The following is a 24844-nucleotide window of genomic DNA, read 5'->3' as shown; positions in this document are numbered from 1 at the left end:
TCAGGTTGTGCTAAACAGGGTGGATATGTTGGAAATTAAATATTTTGAAGAAAATATATGGTGTTATGCAATTTGATCAAGTAAGTAATGAAAGGGTAAGAGAGATGTGTGGTATAAAAAGAGTGTAATTGAGAGAGCATAAGATGGGGTGCTGAACTGGATTTGGACATATGGAGAAAATGAGTGAGGAGAGGTTGACCAAGAGGATATATGTCAGAAGTGGAGGGAACAAGGAGAACAAGGACACTAAATTGGAAATGGAAGAATGGGGTGAAAAAGATTTGGAGCAACTGAAGTCTGGTCATACAGGAGTGAAAAGCATGCATGGGATAGAGTGAACTGGAATGATGTGATAAAATGGGGTCGATGTGCTGTCAGTAAACCGAACCAGAGCAAATAAAGCTTTGGACCATCATCTCACAGTGCAAAAAAAGGTGTATGAATGTGTAAATAATCTGGGTACAAATCAATCCATTCCAAATATTCCTTACACGTTATGAAATTTCAATGATGAAATCTGCAGCTATGTTTGAGACAGTGGCATAAAAGCTAACTTGACATAATGAAAAAGGTTTTGAAAAAGGTTTTCCTAACTGGATGTTTCACACTTTTGACAAAGTAAAAACAAAGCTAAGGAGTATAACATGCTTGGCATAATAATAAAATAGATAACCATAACTCAAAATGCAAAGAAAATTAGCAAACCTACCCGTCCTTCACCAGTTGTTTGCAGGTTAATGTGAAGGGGTGAGGTTGGATAGTCTACCGGGAAGTAGACATCAAATTCAAAGCAGCCATTAGCATAAGGAGTATCTTCAGGCCCTGTGATGAGCACCTGGTAAAATGAAAAAATTAATTTTGGAGATCTGAGACTTATTTCTGTAATCAAACCATGTACCTAATAACCTTGCTCTTGTTCACATTTACTCTCAGCTTTCTTCTTTCACACACTTTACCAAACTCAGTCACCAGCTTCTGCAGTTTCTCACCCAAATTAGCCACCAGCACTGTATCATCAACGGACAACATTTGACTCTCTTCCAAAGCCCTCTCATCCACAACAGATAGCATACTTGCCCCTCTCTCCAAAACTCTTGCATTCACCTCCCTAACAACCCCATCCATAAACAAATTATCATTATTATCATTATACATAATCGCTGTTTCCCGAATCAGCGAGGTAGAGCCAGGAAACAAAAAATGGCTCATACATTCATGTACACACATATTCACAAAAATACCCACAAATGCATATATACATATCCAACATGTACACATGTACATATTCATACTTGCTTGTCTTCATCCATTCCTGTTGCTACTCTGCCACACAGGAAAAACAGCATCACAATCCCCTGCTTCAGCAAGGTAGTGCCAGGAATACAGACAAAAAGGTCCCATTCGTTCACACTCAGTCCCTAGCTGTCATGTGTGAAACACCAAAACCACAGCTCTCTATCCACATCCAAGCCCCACAGACCTTTCCATGGTTTACCCCAGACACGTTATATGCCCTGGTTCAGTCCATCGTCACCACATCGGCTCCGGTATACCACATCATTCCAATTCACTCCATTCCTTGCACTTCCTCTCACCCCCCTGTATGTTCAAGCTCCAATCGCTCAAAATCTTTTTCACTCCATCACCCACCTTCAATTCAGTCTCCCGCTTCATGTTCCCTTCACCTCTGACAAATATATCCTCCTTGTTAACAATTCCTCACTCCTTCTCTCCACATGTTCAAACCATTTCAACGCACCCTTTTCTGTTCTTTCAACCATACTCTTTATTTCAATATATACAATCAAAATATTTTCTTTTCACTGTACAGTAATATAAATGTTGTGTAACAATGAAAATTTTTCACATAATCATCTCAAGTTTACATTATGATTTGAATAAATACCGAGAGAAAAACACATACAAACCTTCATAATATCTAATCTGTCAAGATCAGTGCGAACAAATACCGATGATGAATATGATAAAGGGAGTGATGATGATAGGGTAACAGCTTCCTGGGCCAGTCGCTTCATCCTCCGAGGGGTACAAAGGTCACCTGCTCCTCTCACTGATCCCTCATAATGGTGTGAAACTACAAAGCGAATGCCTCTTTCTGCATCTTCAACAACCATTTCATATGTATCTGAAAAATATGCTTATCATTGAAATCTTATAAAACAAGAAAAAATCTATACAATAAAGTGAACAACATTCATGTAGGTTTGTTGCGTTAGGATCCTGAATCCTCATGAAAACCATCTACAGTAACTGCTTAGGATTCTGAACTCTTGTGAGAACCATCTACAACAACTACTAAAAACTTGTAGCATATAAGGCAAACAATGATACAAATGTGTAATATGAAACAAGACCAGAGAAAAAGTTCATGCATCAATGCTACTATAATATCAAATGCTTATCCGCTTACCAAATTGAAGGGTTTCAGAGAATTGATGTAAAATCAATGGCATGGTATCACTTAGGCAATCCCTAAACACAAGACACAAGAAACAATTGATGCAAAAGTGATGAAGCTGTTTGGAGAAAAAACTTGTCTTACGCTTACCAAACTGAAGGGTCTTCAGGCAACTGAGGTACACTTCCATTAAGGAACGGGAAGATAAAGGCTGGGCAGAGGCTCCTCCATCAGGTTGGTCCTCCTTATCTAGCTCCTGCTGCAACCGCTCTGTACATAACTGTTACAACACTCATATAAGTCATCAGTCCTTTCTCCATGTATCTAAATATATTATCTTAACAATGCAGTAAGGCTATTTGTTAATACTTCTTCTGTAAACTTAAATCTGATTGTTGTACTACTTGCGTACTGACAGCAACATATCTACAGCAAAATTCCCTTGAAATACTAAACAAAACATTATTAACATCCCTTAATCAACACGTAAGAAACTTGAATTACTGTCAGAGATGCTTCAATAAAAACACTCATTTTTTTAGTGCTGGTTTCCTGTTTCCCACATAGCAAAGTATCTCCAAGAACAGAAGACTGGCTTCATTTATTCACATCCAATCTCTAGTTGTCATGTATAATACATCAAAAACAGAGCCCCTTTATACAGTTAAGTCCCTACATATTTCTGTTTCCCAACATTATATGCCCTGGTTCAGTCCACTCACAGCATGTCACCCCTTGTGCAACATAGCACTCTAAGGCACTCTATCTCATGCAAACCTCTCACCCTCCTGCATGTTCAGACCCTATTAACTCATATGCTCTTTCATCTTCTTTCCTATTTCATCTCCTTTCCATCTGCTCTTCCCTTTACTCAATCCACTTCTGACACACACACATCCTCTTTGTTTTTCTTCACTCATCTTCTCCATATATCTAAAACAATTCAGCAGACCCTGAGTCCCTCAGCATTCTCAGATCACTCTCTCTCTCTCTCTCTCTCTCTCTCTCTGTATTTATCACATAAATCTAAGACAACACTTGAATCAACACATCTACCACTCCTGAGAGACATGCTGCTCCTCCTGCGTCTGAAGCTCTGTGCATGCTACCACCTTCTCAATTACCACTCTCCTATACAACCTCTCATTAATACTGAACAAACTTATACCTTTGTAGTTCAAACCTTCATTTTCATCTCCTTTGCCTTTAAAAAATGAGACTAAACAAGCATTCTCACAATCCTCAGGCACTTCTCCCAGACCCATAAATTCACAAATTCCAGACCAACCAATCAAAAACAGTCACTCACTTACCTGAGAAATTAACTGCAAAGCCAACCATTCTAACTGCTCTGTCAAGGTTTTCACCATCTCTTCTCTCTTCACCAAAACATTTGCCACAACTCTCTCACTCCAAACCCATCCTCTAACTCAATCAACAGTTCCCCATCTCCTATTTATCTCTTCTTTGCCTGTTACCACCTCCCCATCTCTCCACATTGATGCCATATTTGTTCTCGTGTTCTCCTCACTCTATTCACCTCCTTCCAAAACATTACTTATACCTCCCATATCATCATCTAACTTCAAAGCTTTCAAAATATGTGAAATGGACTACAAGGGCAACTGGGCCATTTCAGATTTTGCTAGATCATTGACTAAAGATTTGACTTTCTCATGCTTACCTCAAAAACATCTTTACTTACCTTCTTACTCCTATCTTTCATATCTATTATTCTTTCCCAACCTATTTACACCAATTCTTTTTCCTTCTTCCCTCTTAATTTTCTCTTTTCTTATCGTTTCCTTCAACTATTCTATACTCCGCTCCAGATACATCTCTCCTCTTTCCATTTCAGTCTATTACCATCTCTTATACTAATATGACAGTAAATGTACTTAACTACACAATATATAACATTTACCTTGACAACCACAGCTGTATTTTGGATGTCTGGAACAATCAGAGATAAACCTTCTTCCTGTTCTGCCTCATCTGAGGAACTATTATTGTTTCCACCATTACCATTATTGCTTCCTCCTCCTGCTTTAGACGATTTCCATCTCAATTTTGCCATGTATGTGTTAACAGTACTCTTCATCTTCTCCAACAATGCTGGAATGCAGGGCAATGTGGTGATGTCACCCCCTCCATTAGCAGGGGCAGTGTTCTGTGGGGTCATCAGCAGTGGGGCCAGGCTAGCAGTGACCGACAAGCCTCGCACCAATGCCAAGAGAGCTCGATATAAGGGAACATGGCGAGACATGTCCAGCACTATAAAAAAAAAAGACCATTTCTTAAAAACAGTCTGAATGATGCATATCTATGAGTATTAACACAAAATTATGTCACTGCACACATTAAAACATGAATTTCTTTTATGAATAATTGTTGATATATGTCATGCAGCCTGAAAGCTTGAATATTTTGCTTCTGTGGAGCACCTTTCTTTGCCATAGAACTCACCAGAGTCATTGCTCAAGTTGGAAGCGATGGTGGTGATGAGTCCTGAGTTTTGAAATAGGTGAAGAAGGGCTGGAGGGAGGGCAGGAGGAGCATGTGATGGAGGGGACATAGAGGGTAAAACAGGACTCTCACTCTGAGATTCAGATGAACTTCCTTCATTTTGGGCATCAAAGCTCCCACCTGAAATGCTTCCATTTGTCTGGTGTTGCAACTCGGGAGGTAGAACATCACCTGAAAAATGAGCAAAAGTAGAACATCACCTGAAAAATGAGCAAAAGTAAAATACTACCTTCACTTACATACATAGGTGTATGGGTATTTCAATTTGCTTAATGTACACAATGGATCGACAAGAATACCTAACAAAATTCTCTTTACGGAAAAAATATGATGTGCTTCTGAATACACAACAAACAATATGAATTCCTACATCCTCCCCCTTTCATAGCAAGGAAAATAATATTGTAATTTCACATACCTCTGCAATAAGAAACAAAGCCATGTTCATTCCTATTCTATACACACAACTGAAAGTTATATTTCTTACTTAACTGTAGTATTTACAATCCTAGACCATCTTATTCACGCAAGTTTCAGTCCCATTCTTTTCTTAAAATTTCAATGAAGCTGAACCCTATGTGTCCAGTAACTTTTTTTTTTCTGTTCACTGCAGCTGGGAACAATGTTATAAAATTCTTTGAGGCAATGTTACTGGACTTCACCTGCATATGGTTACATTGAAAGAGGAAAGGCACCTTCAGCAAATCTTAATCATGGTCAATGGATGAAAATGAATACAATCTCACTGAAGAACTTCTTATTCCAAAGGAGCACAACCTTCTTTGATGCTGCTAGACCGACATATGCATATTACATATCATAAGACCAGTTGATCCTAAAAGACCTTCATGCATAAGCCTTTCACACCATAAAACCTTCTCATCTAATTATGCTACAAAAATCATCCATCTCTACCACTCTAAATTTTTACCTCACCTGACCAATATGCTCTTGAGTTTCATATCCAAATTTTAGCACTGGAAGGGGTGCTGAGTCCCTCATGCAAGCTTTTCACAAACTATGCTTAAATTTTTTGTTCGCCAGAGTTTTAAAAAATGCACTACCAATTTTTCTCCCTTGCATCACTACTTTCACCTTAAGCTTCCCCATCATCATCCTTACTAAAATCTAATCTCAAATACCAAATCTCATCCACAACTTCTGGTTCTTCACTCAGCAGACTGATCTTACAATATGACCTTTCACTTCCAAAAACCAGCACTTTCAGCATCCTCCTTATACACACATCATTGAACCTGCTCACTATTCTAACTCTTTCTTTCATGATTTTAACAACATAGTGACATCATATAACATCTGTGGCAACTTCTCATCTTTTGCTCCATGGTCATGAACTATACCACAATCATCCCACCCTGCTTTCTTCACATGGCTGGATGCAAAGCTAGTATGGGTTGCACAAGTGAGGTAGAAAAAGTACTAAAAGTGGTGATAATTCCGAATGCACTATAACTCCGTAAAGACTAATTCTGATAATAGCAACCTGTCATTGATTTATCTAACTTAAATTTTCACTAACTTATATGCTATGTAAAAGGAGTCCATACACTAAGTAGCTCTATATTTATTTATATTTATTATACTTTGTTGCTGTCTCCCACGTTTGCGAGGTAGCGCAAGGAAACAGACGAAAGAAATGGCCCAACCCCCCCCCCCATACACATGTATATACATACGTCCACACACGCAAATATACATACCTACACAGCTTTCCATGGTTTACCCCAGACGCTTCACATGCCTTGCTTCAATCCATTGACAGCACGTCAACCCCGGTATACCACATCGATCCAATTCACTCTATTCCTTGCCCTCCTTTCACCCTCCTGCATGTTCAGGCCCCGATCACACAAAATCTTTTTCACTCCATCTTTCCACCTCCAATTTGGTCTCCCTCTTCTCCTTGTTCCCTCCACCTCCGACACATATATCCTCTTGGTCAATCTTTCCTCACTCATCCTCTCCATGTGCCCAAACCACTTCAAAACACCCTCTTCTGCTCTCTCAACCACGCTCTTTTTATTTCCACACATCTCTCTTACCCTTACATTACTCACTCGATCAAACCACCTCACACCACACATTGTCCTCAAACATCTCATTTCCAGCACATCCATCCTCCTGCGCACCACTCTATCCATAGCCCATGCCTCGCAACCATACAACATTGTTGGAACCACTATTCCTTCAAACATACCCATTTTTGCTTTCCGAGATAATGTTCTCGACTTCCACACATTCTTCAAGGCCCCCAGGATTTTCGCCCCCTCCCCCACCCTATGATCCACTTCCGCTTCCATGGTTCCATCCGCTGACAGATCCACTCCCAGATATCTAAAACACTTCACTTCCTCCAGTTTTTCTCCATTCAAACTCACCTCCCAATTGACTTGACCCTCAACCCTACTGTACCTAATAACCTTGCTCTTATTCACATTTACTCTTAACTTTCTTCTTTCACACACTTTTCCAAACTCAGTCACCAGCTTCTGCAGTTTCTCACATGAATCAGCCACCAGCGCTGTATCATCAGCGAACAACAACTGACTCACTTCCCAAGCTCTCTCATCCCCAACAGACTTCATACTTGCCCCTCTTTCCAAAACTCTTGCATTTACCTCCCTAACAACCCCATCCATAAACAAATTAAACAACCATGGAGACATCACACACCCCTGCCGCAAACCTACATTCACTGAGAACCAATCACTTTCCTCTCTTCCTACACGTACACATGCCTTACATCCTCGATAAAAACTTTTCACTGCTTCTAACAACTTTCCTCCCACACCATATATTCTTAATACCTTCCACAGAGCATCTCTATCAACTCTATCATATGCCTTCTCCAGATCCATAAATGCTACATACAAATCCATTTGCTTTTCTAAGTATTTCTCACATACATTCTTCAAAGCAAACACCTGATCCACACATCCTCTACCACTTCTGAAACCACACTGCTCTTCCCCAATCTGATGCTCTGTACATGCCTTCACCCTCTCAATCAATACCCTCCCATATAATTTACCAGGAATACTCAACAAACTTATACCTCTGTAATTAAGTAGCTCTATTTCCAGATAATGGTTTTCTAAGTCTGAATTAGGCATATCAACTACCTCCAGATAATGTTTAAGTCTAAATAAGGCATATCAACTACAGTGAAAGTCTCTGTAAGTCTTAAGAAATAAATCCATTACTAATGTAAGCGCTCACCTGGGTTGATGTATTTAGCTAATAATCGTACCAGCCATACGACATGCTCCTCCTCCACTTTCTGTCTTACAAGTGCCTGTTCTACATCCCAGCTTTGTGTAGTGCTGCCTGTACCAAAACCTGTGCCTTTGGCCCAGTAGTGACATCTATCTCCTTCTCCACGGTGAACACCAATGGAGTCACGAGTATCAACACATGTGGCTCTTGTGGTAGCCACAACCAAACCAATGGGCACATTCTGGGGAAAAAGAAAATAATGAAGCTAAGAAACTTCTATTTCACAAAATGTGATGTTTCTAGATGACACTAATTCATTATATTTTACTACAGGCATGAGTTATTGACTTATAACCCAGTGCAACTGATCCTAAGGGGCACTCTCCTGAGCACAAAAATATAAATGTAAAGTACCTGGATATGAAGTATGCATGAGGGGGCTGCAGCACAACCAAGAAAAAACATATAATAACATGAATACTGTGTATTCACCACCAATTAGTGCTTTATGGGTTTCCCTTCTCATTAGACAGCCAACAATCATGGAGATATATTACCAGTACTACCTGCATATGTATCAAGAGGGGGTTGGTGACAGCTGTAAAGAAAGCCAGCACTTCACTGGTTGTCAAGATGCACTCCTCTGACCCATGTAGCTGTCTTTCCCTTCTGCCTCACACACATGTGGACTACTGCCATTCTGTGCACAAACACAGAATCTCTCTTTGTTAATATAACACTTGACAACACTTAACTCACACTGCTAATCTTTCATAACTCCAGATTTTCCTCCGAAGAGTGCTATACGCTTGCCCTGCCTTTTGGCAAAATGGTAGGAGCATTAGACAGTAGTAATAGGTAGGAATATTTACATAAGAGCATTAAGGAGAAACATTAGGTAGTCGTAGGTAGGAACATTAGAAAGGAGCATTAGGCAGAAGCAATCATAAGGAATATTAGGTAGGAGCCTCTGCAAACATGTGCTAGACTTGCCCTCTGCCAGTGGCCTGTTATACATTATATATATTATCCATGGGGATGGGGAGAAAGAATACTGCCCACATATTCCTTACATGTCATGGAAGGTAATTAAGAGGGGTGGGAGAGGGAGGCTGGAAATCCTCCCTTCCTTTATTACTTTCCAAAAGAAGGAACAGAACAAAGAGTAAAGTGCAGAATTTTCCTGCTAAGGCTCAATCATCTGTTCTTGACGCTACCTCGCTCACACAGGAAATAATGAGCATGGATAAATTTTCCCTAACATTTAATGATACTCTCTCACCCCAACTCTCATTTGCCCTCTTTCTATTAACCTCCTGCTGCTTTCTTTTATACTTCTCCCAATCATTAGCACTACTTCCCAGCAAAAATCGTCCAAATGCCTGTCATTTCTTTCACCAACAATCTTACTTCTTCATCTCACCACTCACTACCCTTTCTAATCTGCCCACCCCCCACCTTTCTCATACCACAAGCATCTTTTGCACTTCCTTCCAATCAACAATGATCTTTCTTGATTCTAGTCCATCTGAGGGCTTTTCCCCCACTTTGATATGTTTGGCTGGAGGCTGTGATAGGATGGAAGATGGTGGTCTGGGAGAAGATGAGGGAATGGTGTTGGGGGTGACTTCAGTAAGTACAAGAGTTCCTTGAGTAGAAGGCACAGGAAAGGTGCGAGGTGTATAAGAGTGAAGGCTGCGAGGATCTGTCAGCTTCACTAGCTCTCCTTCACTTGACCCCATACTGCCAGCCTTTACAGGACTCATTAGCTGCTGTAATAGCTGAAAATCCACACCAATGTTCCACCACTACTACATAACATATACACATACACAGATATATACATATATACACATGTACATATGCATACTTGCTTGACTTTATCAATACCTGGCGCCACCCCATCCCACAAGAAACAGCATCGCCACCCCCAGACGTTTCACATGCCCTGGTTCAACCCATTGATAGCACAATATACACAAAAAAAGAAGGTTTGGCACACTCTTCAAGGAAGGTATGATTAACATCTGGTCAGTTGGTCATCTTTTCACAAGAATTAGTTGACACTAAACCACTGGTACATTCTGTCAGCATTCCATGAAATGGTGTCTTCCATCACCAGAAAAAGTAAATATTTCAATCATATACAACAATATATCTGAAAGGGAAGAAATCAGATTTTTCCTTCAATCTCATGACACCTATTACAACCATAAAAACATCTAGAAATTCCTTCCTCAATAGCACACAAGCAAATTTCCCTAAAAATTCTTTCACTAGTTCTTCTGATGAGGTTATCAGCAGAATCTGAAGTGAAGTCAAGTGAAATGAGGGTCTCTTGTAACTGCTGATAATTTGATCACAAATATATGTACCTTTGTAAAGCATGAAAAGAAATTCATAAAATTTAAGCACAGTACCTGGTGATACAGTGAAGAGACGACTTCTGGAGTATCCTGGTGAGAGAGTGCTGCAAGACAGGCAAGAATGAGGTGCAGTGCGCCAGACTCTAAACACATACGACGAAGCAAGACTCCATCGTCGGTGGTGAGAGGTGTGGCTTCTAAGAGAGACTCCAGTACTTGGAAAGGCATTGTGGCAAGTGAACCACCAACACCAGATCCTACAATGTCCCCTGAAAAAGTGCAGTATCAGAGTCATGATTACATAAAGGCAGATTTTATTTTTCACATGTAACTGCTTCTCCGGCCTTAGCAAGGTAGCGTTAGGAATATATAACATCCTCATTTGCACATGCCAACTCTCTAGGTATCATGTGTACTGTACTGAAAGTAGCATCTCCCATCCATAGATATACCCTACAGACCACCCTCTAATTACATTGGCCTTTTAATATTTCCTGAGAGGTTTCATCTCGAGTACGGGCAAAAAAAAAAAGAGATCAACAAGGGTCGTAAGGCCATTTTCTGTTCAGGGAAGTTTTGGCTAACTGTGCATGCTGTTCAAACTATTTTCAATATGTTACTGGCTTTTGTTGCTTTTTATGGTGAGCTACAATAATCTATATGTCGACTTGCACTGATCATTGTGGCCAAAGGGTTAAATATTTCAAGAACATGATGCATCTTGAAAAGAAATTCTAAATCTATTAAACTATAATAACGAGATTACTCTTAAGTTCATGCGTGATGCATCACTGGAATGACTCTAATAGGCAAGCTCCTAGAATTGTTTGCATTATCTGTTCCACATCCCTTTTTTTTTTTTTTTTTTTTTTTTTTTTTGCTAACTTCAATGTTTCAGGTATCTCCTTTATATTCTCATTAGTTACTGATGCATGCCTCATAATATAGTAGATCTTTTAAAGTGAAAAAATAAAAAAATACCATAAATTCTTACTATATATGCCAGATGAGTGGATCTGGATAAAAATTTACAGCTTAAGAGTCCAACTGATATATCTACCTTAATACATCCAGCCAGTGGCTTGTTACGGGTAAGGTACAAAAGGATAAGAAGCGGCACAGGAGTTTACTAGTTATGGAGAGACTATTGCTGCTGCCACTCCTTGAGGGATTCCAGAAGGGAATAAGCATCAGAGATATAGATAGATAGTTACATCCCGCCATCTCCACCTACACAAATGTGCTTCTGGTCTGGATAAATGAGTAAAGCATACAATGACTCTTAACATCTGCAGGATACTGTATACTATTCTTTACAATGGTAAAAAGCACATCAGTTGTAAATTAAAAAAACAAAAAAGTACAGACAGATAAAGAGAAACAGAAAAAGACACACATGTAGATTGAAAGGCACCCAACAAATTAAAAAAACAAAAAAGTACAGACAGATAAAGAGAAACAGAAAAAGACACACATGTAGACTGAAAGGCACCCAACAGCAATTTCAAAAGAAGCTGTACTCACCACCATCACCATCATCAGTGACTCCTAGTGCTAGTCTAAGAAGACAACAGGCTTTGTGAGTATCTTTCAGCAGAGTTTCTGCATATCCTGGGAGGCGGAGGAACAAAGTGAAGGCTCCTAAGGCATGTGGTGGGATTGAGGGCAAGGTTAAGAGGCTAACTGTGCCTCCTCCAACTGGTCCTGGAGATCCACCACTACCTCCACCCATTACCAGGTAGTCGAAGACATTGGCTGGCTGAACAAATAAAAAAAACAAAATGAATAAATAAAAAAAGCTGAGGGGTAATAAAAATCAATGATTACAATGACCAGCTTGTGCTAATATTGCAATCTTTCGAAAAAAAAAATTCATTTACAAGCACACATAAAAGCACCACCTACTATTGGGGGATATTAAGCAGAGTGACAGGTATTTTCACTGTAAAACTAATGAAATCCAAAACATTGAAAAGCATTTTCATATAGACCTTAGTGGTTGAAATTATATAATAAAAAAATTCATAGTCAATCAGCATTACTTTAGTGCTGAACCATCCTTCCTTAAGTTTAATAACTTATACATGGACTACCAAGAATCCCTATAGTAATAATACTCCTACCATTTAAAAGCTTCTATAGCTTACAGCCTCAGTACATGGGGATTCAAAGTAGAACATTTCTTTTTTGACAAATATCAACAGTTATAAGCTAATATTCCTGGCTTATGACCATGATTTGCAGCCAAAAGCAAACCTAACACTGATTTATGGCAAAAAATTTCTCAAAACCTATACTCTGCAAAGATGATATGGTGTACTTTTCAAACTAGCTAAACAATAAAGGAAGCAATCAAATGATTGCATAACTTTTGCCAGTTATTATATGACCACATGATACATAAACCCTGAATGCTGGATGTGATAGTGCTATAGTTCAAGTTATGTCTTATAGTCACTCAATTAAATAATTTTTCCTTAGGACGAGAACAATTGAAGCTACAATATCAGGGCTCTACTAACCTCATAGTCATTCATCTCCACACTGACCCAATCATTCTCCACAACTATCTCCCCTTTGTCCCCACTGCTGCCCCGGACTGATGAGGCATTATTAGACTGCTGCAAAGTAATAATAAATATAAGAGAAATATATCTAAAGTAAAACTTGTCAAATGTCAGCACTAGTGTAATAAACTGTACTGCCTGTCTCCTTAACCTACAGTTTAAATGTCATAATAAGTACTAAATAAAAGTAAAGATAACCCTAAAGAACTTGTAGAGTATGATGATGAAATACCTGTTGGCCCATATCAGGGTAAAGGAGCGACATGTGTTGAGCCAGCAGAGACAATCCGCCCTGGCTAGTGAAGACATGTAGGGTTGATGGTAGTGGTTCAGTGGATAACAACATTGCCTCACGCCCACTTTCAGATTCTGGTAAAAGTAATCAAACCAATAACTCTCCATTTTCCTTTCAACAAAATGAAAATGATGGAAATATCAAAAGGATTATCATTCTTAAAGTATGTATGGTAAATGACAATCCAATCATCTACATTTGATATATCTTTCTTGATGTAATGGTGGCCAACTCAAAGAATTCCCCTCATGTCATTATCAGGGGATATTTCTACAAACACTTATCTGAATTTTTAATATATGCCAAGAGATAGGGTATACACTATAACAGCATTTACTATACCCAGAGAGGAATATGCCCTACAGTTAGAGAATAATAAGAACAGATAGTGGAGTGTTTTGGGTACCTGGAATTGGCTATGGGAGCAAATGGAATCCTGGGTGCATTGAGATATGTTTGCAAAGAGAGACCACTCTCCTCATGGGGAGAGATGGGTATGTTTGATGGTATAGCAGTCCTATCAGTGCTGTATGGATGCAGGACATTGGCCTTAGATATAAATCTAAAGCGGGTGGATGTGTTGGAAATGGGACGTTTGAGGATAATATGTGGTGTAAGGAGGAGTGATCAAATAAGAAAAGACATGGCAAGAGAGAGCTGTGGTAGTAATAGTTTGGACATATGGTATATTGAAAGTGGAAGGAACATAGCCTGATAAGTATATACTGTATGTTACAAACTCGCCAGATGATGCTGCAGCCACACTCACATGACACACATATTGCTATCAGTTTCCCTAAACTTGTGATTTTTTTCTTTTACCAAAAAGCTTCGCCTGCATCAGTAAGGCACCATCATGAACAATGGCGTTACTTGCATACATCAACATTTTCCTTCTTTCATTCTTGATCACCATTTCTAGCATTAGTGAGGGAGCACCAGGAACACACAAAGGTCATATTTGCTCACATATATTCACTATCTGTTTTGAATAATGCATTGAAACCACAGCTCCCTATCCACAACAAAGCCACTTCACTTGCCCTAGCTCAGTCCACTGACCCATTGTATATCATATCATATATCATATTCCAGTTCACTCTATCCCATGCACACTTTTCACTCTCCCAAGGGTAGGGGTGTAGGAATTCTACCTTTGTATTCACTGTGCATTATAGAAGGTAACTAAAGGGGTTAGGTGCAGTGAAACCAGAGCCTAACATCCACAGATGATTCCCAGAAACTATTCCAGGGCTTCCTTTGACCACTTCATTTGCCTAGTTTATCTCAATGATATCAAGCCATCTCCTTTCCTACATTTATCCAACTCATTCTATCCTATGCATGCCTCCCATCCGCCTATATATCTAGACCCCAATCTCCTATGACTTCTTTCATCCTTCCACCCACTTCTCAGTTCTCTCTCCCCCTTGCTACTTACAATACTGACACACAGACTCTCTTAGTTGGTCTTACTTTGCTCTACCTATCTATCTATCTATCTATCTACATCTCTGATGCCTGTTCCCTTTCAGAACTCCCTCAAGGGGGTGGCAACAGCAAAAATTCTCCATAAAAAGTGAACTCCAGTGCTTACCCTGCTCATCCTCTCCACAAGTCTAAACCCATTTCAATACACCTTAGTCAGCTCTCTCAATTACACTATCTATCTCTATCTCTGATGCCCATTCCCTCTGAGAACTCCTACAGCATACATTTCATGCATTCCTCTACCATTTCTCTCCCTCCAGTATTCTTCAACTCTATTTGCCCACATCATAGGTGGTCTTCCTCTCACACCAGCCCCTTTAATTGTACTATCCTATACTCTCCTCGTAAGCTCCCACATGACCACCTCAAGGTATTTTCTTTATCTACTCTACCACTCCACAATTCATTCCTTTTGCATACCCTGCCATACCATATCTCTCATACACCCCTTCATTTCTTTCTTCACCCCTTCACCTAGTCATACCACATGCTCCACTCAAATAGCTCATTTCCACAGCCTGGACTCATGATCTCTGTGTGGCTCATTCCATGTCCATGTTTTGGTTGCATAGGCAAGGGTTGAAAGGATTATGCTGTCCCTTAATCCTTTCCTCACTTCCATACTGCACTTATCAATGCACTTCTCTTGTTACATGTAATTTTGTGCCTGATCAACTGGATCACATCACATTTCTTTGGACATTTCCAATACATCCACCCCTTTCCCTTTTCTTATATTCTGGGCCAAAGAATTGTGTCAATACAATGCAGATGGGACTAATAAACCTTCAAACATCCCCATCTTCACCCTAATTGTTCCACATTCTCTAAGTGCACCCCTCTCTTCCATCCTAAGACTAACTTCAGCCCCAATGATTCCATATGAGGCCATATACACTCCCAGGTACCTAAGGCATTCTCCTTCCTCCAGGCCCTCCCCATCAAAACTGGGAAACATGCCTCACAGATATTTTCCTTTTATACCAAAGGCTCAAGTTGAAAACAAAAATCTTCATTTATGCTACGAGGACTTGAATTAAGCACAAAAACAAGCAAAAGAGGTAGAGAAAAAAAGAATGTAATATAAAGCATAACTAAAATAAAGGAGGCTGTATTTACTTAAGAGTAATACCAGGGAAAGTCCCTTAAAATTTCTACCCATGTAATGCATAATCGAATATAAAGGGCAGTTTTTACTTAAAAATTCTATCTAATGTCTCATTAAAAGTAACTGTATTCCAGGGACAGGATTTTGATGGGGCACCTGAGAAATAAGTAATTCAGCAATGCAATCATTACTGTTACCTGATCCTGTCGAATGGCTTATCTAAATGTGTAAAAACAATTCAACTATAAGTCAGTCAGTAAAGCATTTATTCCATTAAATGTGGCAATGTAGTCCATCAAAATATCTTTATAATGAACAGCCAAGTTAGTCCTTAGTCTTGGATTTCATAAGTGGTTCACTGCAACTAAAACACAGACACCCATAAAACAAGCAGTAAAGATATAGCAAAATCACCCAACTCACAGACTACAAACCTCTACTGTGGTCACGGCGATTTGTGAGTGTGAGGGTGACATGTGAAGCTGGTGGGTGGCCCTCATGACGGAGTGCAGCCATCACCTGGGCCACAGTAAGTGTTGGAGGTAAGCCTGATGAGTTTCCTAGGCTCTCATGCACCAGAGCATATGAAGAGGCACTTGATGTTCTGGTATTTGCACACTTGCTAAATTGTTTATCTGTGTCTTGATCAACAGCTGCAAAAGAGACAAAACTTAATTTCTGGTGTATATAAACACACGAAGTGGTTTACTGGGGTTGAAGTGTTGTCAATGGAGTGAACCAGGGCATGTGAAATGTCTGGGGTAAACCAAGGAAAGGTCTGTGGGCATGGATGTGGACAGGGAACTGTGGTTGAGAGAGCAGAAGAGGGTGTGTTGAAATGGTTAGGACATATGGTGAGAATAAGTGAGGAAATGTTGACAAAGAAGATATATGTGTAAGAGGTGGAGGGAACAAGGAGAAGTGGGAGACCAAGTTGGAGGTGGAAGGATGGAGTGAAAAAGATTTTGAGCGATAGGGGCCTGAACATGCAGGAGGGTGAGAGGTGTTCAAGGAATAGAGTGAACTGGAACAATGTGATATACCACAGTTGATGTGCTGTCAATGGACTGAAACAGGGCATGTGAAACATCTGGGGAAAACCATGGAAAGGTCTGTGGGGCATGGATGTGCATGCGGAGTTGTGGTTTTCGTGCATTACACATGACAGCTAGAGACTAAGTGTGAACAAATGTGGCCTTTTTTTGTCTGTTTTCCTGGTGCTACATAGCTGACACAGGGGATGGTGATGCTGTTTCCTGTGGAGTGGGGTGGTGCCAAGAATGGATGAAGGCAAACCAGTATGAATATGTACATGTGTATATATGTACGCATATGTGTATTTGTTGATATGTACATTTATGTATGTATTCCCACGTATTCCACATCTCATAGAAGGTGACTAAAGGGGGCAGGAGCAGGGGGCTGGAAACCCTCCCCTTCCTGTATTTCGATTTCTAAATATGGAAACTAAAGTATAATAAATAATAAACAAATATGAAATGAAAATGCAGATGACCACACAAACAGATATATGGTGATCCAAACATTTTTTTTTATGTAGTGTGAAAACTGGTGAAGTTTCAAAGACATCTTAACTTTTACTTACTCTTCTTGGATGTTCTACTGTGGATATTTGAATTGGTCTTATTCTTACTCCTCTTGTCCTTTGCTGTGACTCCGGCAGCCACTGAGAGTTTGTCCATCAACTCTAACTGTCCAACTTCATTTGATTCTCGAGGATCGTTATTGCTCAGGTCTATATCCCCTGCATTATTGTTCAACATTCCTCTTGACCAGTCTGAAAAAATTTACTTCAGTAATCATTAAAGTAAGCAATGATACAATATTCAACATGATAACATGACAATTATATCATTAGTGTCTACAAATAACATGCAAATATAATATGACTTATTGAGGCACATCTGCCCTATCACATAAATCATTTTCTCTGCTTTGAAACTGTGTGGCTTGTATTCTGACTGATGATGTCAACATCAAAGTAGCATGTAATTACAAAAAGATAACTAACTGGCACATTTCTAATGAAAACCATATTTCTCTAATAATAAAGCTCTAGCTTAAGAAAGAGGTAAAAAGTCTATGCCATAATGCACACTAAAAATTTCATATGAGATAAACTTTTCAGAAGTTGTGTATCATAATTCTTACCAGTGACCATTTTGATAACATCTGACATAGTTGTAGTTGTTGGTAGATTGAGAAGTCTAGTCTTGTGGCCAGCCCCAAACTTTGGATGCTGGGTAAGGGGTGGAAGACTGCACCCAGTTGGGGAAGACAGTCCCCCCTGAGGGCTATTTATGTGCACCACTACTCGCTCAGTTTCCAATAAGAGTTGTAACACCAAGCGACGCGTGAACCCAGAGAGGGAGTGAAGATAACTCACACCACCTTAAGATTGTAAAGAATTAAAACTCATGAAAAGAACTTACAATGAACGAAATTTGGTAAAATATGATTTACAGTCTACAAAACTTTTTAATAACCAATGCTGAGGCACAAAGAAGATTCTTACAAGCTGTTATAAGTTATAATGCACACAAAAACTGTTTTTCTACCCATTTGCATCTTCTGTAACAAGGGTAACTGATCACCCTTAGCAACACTTTTTTCTTCTACCACTAAATTTAATATTTACTCCTCTATAATATTTGTCATTTATTATTGCTCTCTGCACTGCTTCATCCTTACCTCCATTTCTGACCAGACTCTTACTCTCACACTATTTGTCAAAACAAAACTTTTATTCTGAAAATCTTACAAGAGACAGAGAGAATTTAATAACTGAGTAGGGTTAGGGAATTCATCATTCAAAGTGAAATGAGTTTTTAATGTTCAAACTGGAGTTATTCCTAATAATGACATTCATCCTGTATAATACAACAGGTCAACATTAAACACATGTTGGCTACACAATGACTGCTGAACCACAAAACAAACTAGAGCTTAAATATCATACTGATTATCAAATCACATCATCTTGGCCAACAAGAGTCAAACCTTCCAGCAATTACTTTAACCTCCCTTTAAATGAAACTGCTTGTTCTGTTTGCCACTTTTCAACATCTAATCTTGTTTTCTTAATTGAAGTCCAGTATTCCACAAAATGAAAATGGCGAGAAGGGTTACATGTACTGTCCTACTACATTATCATCACAATGCTGATTCTGTGCGAGTAAGGTGAAATATGTGTTGAATGAGAGAGCTAGGATTATCAAATGTGTGCCAGATCAGTGATCTACATAAAATATGAGAATGAACATAAAACCTGTACTAGATGAGTAAATTAAATAAAAAACATGGTGGATGATTAAACTATATATAATCTGCACTGGATGACTGAACTATGCATGCCTGGAAGAGCAAAAGAAGACAAATATGAACCGGATGAGTAAGTGAGGTAAAATATGTCTTGAATAAGTAATTAATGTTCGTGTGCTTGGATGAATCAGCAAGGAAAAATGTGCTGGGATGAGCAAGCTAGCTGAGTAAAACAGCTTAAGGAATTAATGCAAAACCTTGAATATAAAGCATGGTTCATGCTTACTGAGGTAAGGCTTCTTTAAAAATCATATTCAATGCAAATCATGCCATCAAATTTCTGACCAGACTTCTACAACTGATGATAAAATATGCTGGTACAAGAACTGAATGCTTTACTGGCTTTGGACATCCCATATGAAAACAAAAGCATGTGAAAATTTCAGAGCATTTTCTTTTTTTCACACATATTCACCATTTCATGTGTTTGCAAGGTAATCAAGAACAGATGACTGGGCATTTTATCTAATAGCAAAACTGAGCACAACTATCATGGAACTCTCATTAACTTTATAACTACTTTTCACTCACAATGGCAGTAACACCTGACTTTAAGCAACCCTTTACTTCCCACGTATTCCCTGTGTGTCGTAGAAGGCGACTAAAAGGGGAGGGAGCGGGGGGCTGGAAATCCTCCCCTCTCGTTTTTTTTTTAATTTTTCCAAAAGAAGGAACAGAGAACAAGGCCAGGTGAGGATATTCCCTCAGGGGCCCAGTCCTCTGTTCTTAACGCTACCTTGCTAACGCGGAAAATGGCGAATAGTTTGAAAGAAAGAAAGAAAGATGAGTGATGTGGAGTTGAGGGATAAAGTAGCAGCAGGAACATCAGCCTCTAACTGGCTCTGGTTTGTTGTTTTGGGTTTAGGCAGACACCAGAACAAAGTTCTTAAGATTTTCTTTGAATCTCAACACTATCAAGGCTTACGTTATTAATCTTACAATGTTCTGAGCATGGTGCTTCACCCAAAGATGATAAAAACAGAATAAGAACGAGGGATTAAAAGTGGATGCTCTATGCATCTATCTATAAGCATCATATCTTCCTTCTGCTGATAGCAGGGCAACAAAGTAACTGTATTCTACAAACACCTAAGCTGGTACCCTTCTCTGCATATAATACATGCTAACACAACTTTTCTGCCAGAAATTTCAGGTTTCTAATCTTTATACTAACCTACCAAGACGCTTAACAAAAGAATAAAACATCAAACTACTTCTACCTGGAGGGGGAATATTTTGCCTCTGAATAAGATGACAAAGGGTTGAGGCCAGCAAGTTCTGATTGTGTGGATGGTTCTGACAACACTGTCGCATGAGGTGGATGGTGGCATCCTCAACACTACTATAATCACTATCACTACCACCAGAGGTACCAGACCCTCGTATCAATGGTTCACTACCACGTACAAGAGGATCACCTGAAAAGAAAGATTGCATTTCAACTGATTGTGATGGTATAAAATAATACATTAAATACACACATCATACAGATTTGTTGAGCAAAACTATCATGCATTTTTGGTGGCTTTTGCCCTAACACAAAGTACAGGTGACTGACAAAATCAAATGTTTTAAAAAAAGGCATATACAATATATGCTGAATGATATGGATTACTGTTCCAACTGGTTATTCCATAAAATTTTTGAACTGCTTTCGTTACAATATTCATTATCAATTTTGCTTGTGCTTCCTGCAAACCTTATCTATGTAAGTATCTTCTGAAGTGACCCTCAATCTTTTCATACTTCATAATTTCCTAGTGCAAATGCAAAACTCACGTGATAGCCAAACCAACACGCAAAACTCTTCAACAAATGTTTTGAGCACTTGTTAGTTCATTGGCATTAGGTGTGGATGAGATCATAGTTATAATGAAGGTTTTGTATATGCTTTCATTATGACAAGAAGAGAATGAAGTGCACAAGTATAAATGCCAACATATCAAACTCACTTTGTATAGAACTTACCTAAAACTGTCAATAAAGGCAACCAAAACACAGATCCTTCTGCAGAGCCCAACCAATCTCTCATGGGCGGCTCAGCACAAAGAGCTGCAAGCGTGTGTAGAGTGTGTGCTACTAAAGAAGTACTCAATGTAGGAACAATAGCTGCTGTGATCTGTGGAGGAGCCTGAGGTGTCGCTGATGACAGGGTGTCTTCAGCACTTTTCGATTTTTCTGCAACACTGGCTTTTTCTAGATCTGTTGCACTCTCACCAGCACTAGGGGATGTACAGCTCTCTACTTGATGTAAAACTTCTGTCTTACACCATTCTGAAAAGACAGTAAAGTAAAATACACTAAAATAAGTTAACTACATGAATAAACTGGTCCTGATTGAAAATGCAGACACTACCACAAGACTTAAAGGGCTCTTACTCCTCTTAAAATAATTTTTCAATATGATTCAGTTCCCCACTGATGGTTGCTGTCTGTGCAATCATTTCAGTGCCAATGCAGCATCATAAAGAATTCTCAATTTAACAAAACTCTACACTTGACCTTGTTCATTTTCATTGCTCCACTTGTACTCTTAAAACTAAATCTCTCATTTCACATGGATTATCTGATCCACAGCAATCATTACTTTGATCCTCTTTGACTTTCTTAACACACCTAATTTCATCTAAATTCATTTAGACATTCCTATACCTATACCCTTTAATCTAATCCTTATTCTATTGGAGTATCTCATCTACTGTCATCCTTCTGTACTCTTTGATCTAATTTATTTAAATAAGCTCAGCTACTGCAACCTTTTATCATTATCAAAGCATAAGCAAAATACATCTTCTATGACAAATGTCCTTCCTGAATACTGTGAAGCTACTATTTCTTCTAAAGTTGATGGGTACTTTCAATAAAGCCCCAGATTATGATACAAAGGTAGAACAGAATGACCAGAGGTCAGCTTTTGTAGCCTAACATTGTCCTCAAAACCTAAAGCATGCTCTACATATCATCTAGTCACAATGTACAAGTATAAACAATATACTTCATGTACATATGCAGAAATCATTTTTCTTTGTTTCTACTCCCAAACAGTATCATGTAGACTGAGGAGGAGAATGGAAATTATACAGAAGTTGAAGTGATGCACTGATACAGTCTTATCTAATTCTCATGAATATTGAAGTTATGCAATAATGTACCCTTTTCTAATTCTTTTTAATATTTGCATTTCTGCAAAATGCTAAGAGCAATGTGCCTCCTTTTTGCATCACTTAACCCAACTTAACCAACTGCATAATGGATGGCAAAACAAGGGCAGAATTTATCGAAAAAATCACAAACAACTGAGAAGAGCATGAGATTTACTTCCATAAATTCAGAAAGTAAGAATGATCAGTTCTGTGGTACTGTGGACTACAGGTAGCAAACAGTGAACTGAATGGCCAATTTCAGAAACTCATGCTCCAAGGTGGCAGTAACTGAGAATGCAATGGACCATTGCTCAGAAAAAATAATTATATCTGCTTACAGGTAATACTGAGGTCAGAGAACTTGAAATATCCAACTGCTCTAATTTAGAGAGAGTCTGTCTGCTGTTGTAACAAGTTGAAAAGATAACACATAATGGCTTAACTGAATTTATTTATCTCTTTTCAGAAAGCATAACAGGCATTGTTCTAATTCTACTGACTTGCTAAAATGGCAAATAAATTTGTAAGCCATGAGATATAACCTTTGAATTTGAACACTGTGCAAGCTTAACCAAGTCTGGAGCACTTATGGTTTTTTCTGGTTACTGGAGTGACAGTATATCATGAGGTCTTTATACATTGGATGAGAGCCTTCTGGCTTTATAGCTGTATTTTCTAAATATTTCTTTCTTTTTTTTTCAAACTATTCGCCATTTCCCGCATTAGCGAGGTAGTGTTAAGAACAGAGAACTGGGCATTTGAGGGAATATCCTCACCTGGCCCCTTCTCTGTTCCTTCTTTTGGGAAAAAAAAAAAAAAAAAAAAAAAAAAAAAATACATATATGAGGGGAAATATGATACAGCAATCTCCAGATATAATCCCTCTGGCAACTTTGGAGGATTCCCTCCTACACCCAGAAAAAAATTCACAAATGCCTTACCTAGAATACCATGAACAAGTAACAAGGGAAACCCTGAGTCAAGCATGAGGTGTATGGCTTGGGGTGACTGGGCAACCGTGGCCAGAGTCTGAAGGTGTGCTGGGGTAAGGGAGATGATGCTGGGATCCTGAAGAATCAATCGGCCCTCTACTGCTCCTGATGATCCTTCTACACCTTCCTTCATGTCATCTGTTCTGGCTGCACGAATCTCTGCCTCTCTGTCTTTTCTGGAAGGAAAAGTTATGTCAGAAGTTAACTTCTGGGAAATGACATGGCAAGTGTCAATTTGCTTTTAATGTGGGAACAGGTTAAGTGATTTAGACAAAAATAACAAGAAGGACTATATCAGTAACAAAACCAAAGCATCTTCATTATACTCTGTAACTATTAATGGAAAAAGGTGAGAACAATGGAAGTAAGGGGAGTGGGGGAGGAATGGGATGTATTTAGGGAATCAGTGATGGATTGCGCAAAAGATGCTTGTGGCATGAGAAGAGTGGGAGGTGGGTTGATTAGAAAGGGTAGTGAGTGGTGGGATGAAGAAGTAAGAGTATTAGTGAAAGAGAAGAGAGAGGCATTTGGACGATTTTTGCAGGGAAAAAATGAAATTGAGTGGGAGACGTATAAAAGAAAGAGACAGGAGGTCAAGAGAAAGGTGCAAGAGGTGAAAAAAAGGGCAAATGAGAGTTGGGGTGAGAGAGTATCATTAAATTTTAGGGAGAATAAAAAGATGTTCTGGAAGGAGGTAAATAAAGTACGTAAGACAAGGGAGCAAATGGGAACTTCAGTGAAGGGCGCAAATGGGGAGGTGATAACAAGTAGTGGTGATGTGAGAAGGAGATGGAGTGAGTATTTTGAAGGTCTGTTGAATGTGTTTGATGATAGAGTGGCAGATATAGGGTGTTTTGGTCGAGGTGGTGTGCAAAGTGAGAGGGTTAGGGAAAATGATTTGGTAAACAGAGAAGAGGTAGTAAAAGCTTTGCGGAAGATGAAAGCCGGCAAGGCAGCAGGTTTGGATGGTATTGCAGTAGAATTTATTAAAAAAGGGGGTGACTGTATTGTTGACTGGTTGGTAAGGTTATTTAATGTATGTATGACTCATGGTGAGGTGCCTGAGGATTGGCAGAATGCGTGCATAGTGCCATTGTACAAAGGCAAAGGGGATAAGAGTGAGTGCTCAAATTACAGAGGTATAAGTTTGTTGAGTATTCCTGGTAAATTATATGGGAGGGTATTGATTGAGAGGGTGAAGGCATGTACAGAGCATCAGATTGGGGAAGAGCAGTGTGGTTTCAGAAGTGGTAGAGGATGTGTGGATCAGGTGTTTGCTTTGAAGAATGTATGTGAGAAATACTTAGAAAAGCAAATGGATTTGTATGTAGCATTTATGGATCTGGAGAAGGCATATG

General features: G+C 39.1%; 1 protein-coding gene across 5 annotated transcripts in view; it reads right to left on the bottom strand.

The window, feature by feature from the left end:
• Bruce (BIR repeat containing ubiquitin-conjugating enzyme) overlaps positions 1-24844 on the bottom strand; it is a 129997-nt gene that overhangs the window by 6776 nt on the left and 98377 nt on the right. For 4 of the 5 annotated variants that reach the window (XM_071691728.1, XM_071691730.1, XM_071691732.1 and 1 more), the window contains 16 exons: positions 23436-23662; positions 21320-21625; positions 20572-20769; positions 18182-18421; positions 17616-17807; positions 16444-16662; positions 13348-13484; positions 13071-13169; positions 12073-12307; positions 10603-10817; positions 8186-8423; positions 4886-5116; positions 4344-4693; positions 2570-2699; positions 1929-2146; positions 710-835 (listed from right to left, as the gene is read on the bottom strand). In XM_071691728.1, the coding sequence (XP_071547829.1) occupies positions 710-835; positions 1929-2146; positions 2570-2699; positions 4344-4693; positions 4886-5116; positions 8186-8423; positions 10603-10817; positions 12073-12307; positions 13071-13169; positions 13348-13484; positions 16444-16662; positions 17616-17807; positions 18182-18421; positions 20572-20769; positions 21320-21625; positions 23436-23662 (3361 nt within the window). The remainder of the gene's footprint in view (positions 1-709; positions 836-1928; positions 2147-2569; positions 2700-4343; positions 4694-4885; positions 5117-8185; positions 8424-10602; positions 10818-12072; positions 12308-13070; positions 13170-13347; positions 13485-16443; positions 16663-17615; positions 17808-18181; positions 18422-20571; positions 20770-21319; positions 21626-23435; positions 23663-24844) is intronic. The other variant, XM_071691731.1, reaches the window with a different exon arrangement.

This window comes from Panulirus ornatus, chromosome 51 (genome assembly GCF_036320965.1).
Source record: "Panulirus ornatus isolate Po-2019 chromosome 51, ASM3632096v1, whole genome shotgun sequence".
Lineage (NCBI taxonomy): Eukaryota > Metazoa > Arthropoda > Malacostraca > Decapoda > Palinuridae > Panulirus > Panulirus ornatus.
The sequence above is the reverse complement of the archived record's forward strand: the minus strand, read 5'-3'. Positions and strand labels throughout refer to the sequence as shown.